The following is a 4,630-nucleotide window of genomic DNA, read 5'->3' on the forward strand; positions in this document are numbered from 1 at the left end:
GTAATCTCGGCTCACTGAAACCTCCGCCTCACAGGGTCAAGTGATTCTCCTACCTTAGCCTCCTCAAGTAGCTGAGAGTACAGGCATGTGCCACCTTCCCTGGCTAATCTTTGTATTTTTAGTAGAAACAGGGTTCCACCATGCTGGCCAGGCTGGTCTCGAACTCCTGACCTCATGATCTGCCCACCTTGGCCTCCCAAAGTGCTGAGATTTCAGGTGTGAGACATCGTGCCCGGACTATACATGCACTTATAATGTATATACTATATTAGTGGTTAGAGAAGATGATCTATCTGGATTTCTGTTGACCTTGTTGCTATTTAGACAAACTATAATATAAATACCTCATCCAAAAGTGACAGCTGAAATTAGGTGCTCAAGTATTACAACAAAAAAATGCTTTCTGAAACATCATCTTCAGGAAATACTAACTTCAATCTCTAATAGTAAAAATATGATAATGTCTTCAGTATCCCAGCAGACTGTGCTTTGGCCACAGATTTTTTATCTGTCATAATAAATATTAATATTTGAAAAACAGAGCAAATATAAGCTTTCTGACACATCTTAATTTCCTTTACAACAGTACTAATAGAAATGAGGCAATCTATTAACTGCAAAATGGTTTTACTAATTACAAAGTTACTCTGAAATTAAGGAAAAAGAGCCTAAATTATTTTTCTAAATTACTAATTAAAAATTCAAAACAAGTGAAAAACAATGATATTTAAAGCAGAAATGTTTCTACAATCTCATGTGTACATTCCATGCCAGTTTTACAGACAACAATTCAACTTTAAATAAAATCCATGTACAGAAGTACCATGAAATGAAATTTGCTCAGAATGACATTAAGATTAATTCAAGTTAACTAAAAGTCAATTATACAAAGTTTACTTACCTAAATTACTACTATAAGTTATCCAAAAATTAGGTTTTAAACATATTTATATGCTTTAAAATACAAAATAAGAAAGGACACAATAGAACAGAAAGGTGAAGAAAAAATCAACTGGCTTTACACTAAGTCAAATGCCAACAGAGTTAGTCTTTTTGATATACTTAATGAGACATTTCAAACACCATAGCTATTCATATACTGTATGCTGAAAACACTGATTCACATATGCTAAAAACACCATCTCTACTTTTCTCATATTTAAATTTAAGAAAATAAATTTATAAATATATTGACTAATATTATTTTCTGTGATGAGGACATATGGCTAGAAGTGACTGCTTAAATAATCAGTCACTGAATGATGAATGGACAGAGTAAGGTCAATCTACCTCTAAATGTAGAAATAAGAGCCTTGGAGTTCACCATAGGCTATACTATATAAACTATTTTTCTAAATTAATTTGAAAATGCTGATTCTTTTCAGCTTATTCTCTTATAATGATTCTTCAAATTGACTTACCAAGGTTTACATCTGGTAGTATCTTATCATGAAACTGTGTTTCCCCACCATTAGGGGAAAGAAAGTCTGCCAGAAGTTGACTATTACTCAGTTCTGGATGCTGCAGAAGTTTCTTGAATGAACAAAAAAAAGGGGGGGGAAAAACAGTTTAGAAATCTAGAAGAGTAATCAAAACTGTATTTAAATGTTTTTTTTAATGTTATTTTTATCCCCAAAAGCTACTTTATATTTAAAATAATAACAAAGCAATTGCATTTTTAGAAAGAAGAGTATAGGATAGTAGGTAAGACCTTGGCCTTTACAGCCAGACATGAATGAGTTTGAATTCTGGCTCTTCCACATGCTAGCTGACACTAGAAAAGTTCCTAAATTGTCCAAGAGTCAGTTTCCTCACCTATAAAATAAGAATAATGACACTACCGACTTTACAGTGTTATTATATAAAGCATTCAGCACAGTAATGGACACACAGGAAGTAAAACTAAACATAAGCTACTATTATTTCCCAGTTTCTCAACTATAAAATGAGTACAATAGCATGACACAACTTTCTTAATAATTTTTAAAAGTCAGCATAAAGGGTTTTGCAGAAAACTAGATGTGGAAATGTGAAATAACTTTAAAAATCTGTTGTCTGTTCTTCCTGCAACACTATTTTCTAATAAGATAAAATGGGCCAGGCACAGTGGCTCATGCCTGTAATCCTATCACTTTAGAGGCCAAGGTGGGTGGGCAGGTTGGGAGTTCGAGACCAACCTGACCAACAAGGCAAAATCCCATCTCTACTAAAAATACAAAAATTAGCCAGTGGTGATGGCCTGTAATCCCAGCTATCTGGGAGGCTGAGGAATGAGAATCGCTTGAACTCGAGAGGTGGAAGTTGCAGTGAGTCAAGATCATGCTGCGCTCCAGCCTAGATGACAAGAGCGAAATTCCATTAAAAAAAAAAAAATGACTTAAAAGCCAAAATTCACCCAGTCTTAACCTAATAGTTTTCTAACTATGAAACACTAACAAAACATAAATAGAAATCTACATTTAAAAACCAGTACAGCAACCTCTAATTTAAATCCATATTAACAGAAATACTTCTTATACAGTGAAGTACTCTAGTTTGTAGAAATAATTAGCTGGCTCAAATAGGGTTAACAGTATCAACAAAGACATAGTTTTATGTTTTATCCAAACATCCCTGCAGTAATTATTATTTCATATTTCAATTTTCACATCACCAAAAAATGTATATAGAAAATATCGATCTATTTTTCAACTTGGCGTTGAAAGCATTCAACAGTTCAGAGAGAGGAAATAAAGTGTAAATACTCCTTTACACTGCTGAGTATTTTTAATTTAAAAGTATTTCTTTTTGGGTAGGATCCAAATTTGACCGAATCAACAATTTTTTAAACATATAAAATTCCATCCCCAAGTAAAATATTTTTTAAACAAATATTAAGTATCCTCTCTTATAAGCACTTGATAAAGAAAGACGGTTATTAATCTTGGAGAGCCTGACGTCTCAAGTAACTTTTACACCGACTGTACCAGGTATTGAAATAACATACCAATTATATTTTAACGTAATGTTATGTGCACATATAACACTATTAAAAAAATGGGATTCAATTCCATGTAGCAAATAGTAGAGTTGATCCCAGGAAATTGGAAAAACATCTATGAACCCAAAAGAAAAGGTACTCCAAAGTTCAGAATATGCTAAACACAAAATCAAACAGAAAACAGAACAAACAATAACAAATATTCTAAGAATACTACCCAGTATTCTTCAAATGCATCTAATCTTTTACACCAAATGTTTCTTTTTTAATGTCCTATACAAAGTTTTAATCAGCCTAAAACTAAGTAAAGATTTTTCTGGACTGGATGTAGTGCCTCACGCCTGTAATCCCAGCACTTTGGGAGGCCAAGGAAGGTGGACCATGAGGTCAGGAGTTTGAGACCAGCCTGGCCAACATGATGAAACTCCGTCTCTACTAAAAATACAAAAATTAGCCAGGCATGGCGTGTATGCCTGTAATCTCAGCTACTAGGGAGGCAGAGGCAGAAAAATCACTTGAACCCAGGAGGTGGAGGTTGCAGTGAGCCTAGATCATGCCACAGCAGTCTAGCCTGGGTGACAGAGTAAGACTCAGTTTAAAAAAAAAAAAGATTTTTCTTCCCCTAAGAAAATATCTTGTATTTTATTCCATTTTGGGGGGGACAGGGGAGAGAAGGTAGGTGGAAGTAATATACTCTTGACCAAAATTCATTCTAAAATAAACATGGAAATTTTTTTTAATTAAAATCCACACGGACAGGTATTTATAGAGCAAAGCACAAATGTAAAAGAGAAAAAGAGACAAATTAGAGAATGCTATAATTAGCAACTTTTGGAATCAATACAGTTGATGTTCTACCTGTAGATATTCCTGGAACTCTTCCCTCTTTGACTTTAAGAATTCATAATTTTTGGGGCCAATAATCCTCTTAGAAGGAAGCTGGGCATCAGGAAATGTACCTGAAATTCGTACATATTAAAGTTATTGCTGTGTTCTGCTATTATTTTTAAAACCTTAAAATAGGTCTTAACATTTACTATGGCACTTTCAGATTAACAACACTGCCTTGTAGAGATGTGACATTATTCTTTGAATAATCTTCACAAAATCAGAGAACTTCAAGTCAAAAGTCCAGACGAAAGAGTCTACTGATAAACAAAATATCACTCATAACAACCACGGTTTGACATAGATTTTTTTAGCATTCTATACTAGTAAAACAGCTTCAAAAATTATGAGATTGTTTTGAAATCGGTGAGATATATTAGATAAAACCTTACTAAAGAAGTAACTAATTTCTCATAGGGAAAAAAGATAGCACTTTGTAAATGCTACATAAATAGCTTAAAATCAAAATGTAAGCCGGGTGCAGTGGCTCACACCTATAATCTCAGCACTTTGGGAGGCCAGGGTGAGCAGATCACTTGAGGTTAGGAGTTTGAGATCAACATGATGAAACCCCATCTCCACTAAAAATACAAAAAAATTAGCCAAGCATGGTGGCATATGTTTGTAATCCCAGCTACTTAGGAGGCTAAGGTGGGAGAATCACTGGAACCTTGGAGGCGGAGATTGCTGTGAGCCGAGATCACGCCACTGCACTCCAGCCTGGGTGACAGAGCAAAACTCCATCTCAAACAAAAAAAAAAA

At 34.4% G+C, this 4,630-nt stretch overlaps 1 protein-coding gene across 4 annotated transcripts in view; it reads right to left on the reverse strand.

Annotated features, from left to right (window-relative positions):
- Positions 1 to 4,630, reverse strand: part of SNX14 (sorting nexin 14) — an 84,319-nt gene that overhangs the window by 34,208 nt on the left and 45,481 nt on the right. For all 4 annotated transcript variants that reach the window (XM_017509657.2, XM_037731755.1, XM_037731754.1 and 1 more), the window contains 2 exons: positions 3,839 to 3,939; positions 1,422 to 1,533 (listed from right to left, as the gene is read on the reverse strand). In XM_017509657.2, coding sequence (XP_017365146.2) covers positions 1,422 to 1,533; positions 3,839 to 3,939 — 213 coding nt within the window. The remainder of the gene's footprint in view (positions 1 to 1,421; positions 1,534 to 3,838; positions 3,940 to 4,630) is intronic.

This window comes from Cebus imitator, unplaced genomic scaffold, assembly GCF_001604975.1.
Source record: "Cebus imitator isolate Cc_AM_T3 unplaced genomic scaffold, Cebus_imitator-1.0 Scaffold418, whole genome shotgun sequence".
Classification (NCBI taxonomy): Eukaryota; Metazoa; Chordata; class Mammalia; order Primates; family Cebidae; genus Cebus; species Cebus imitator.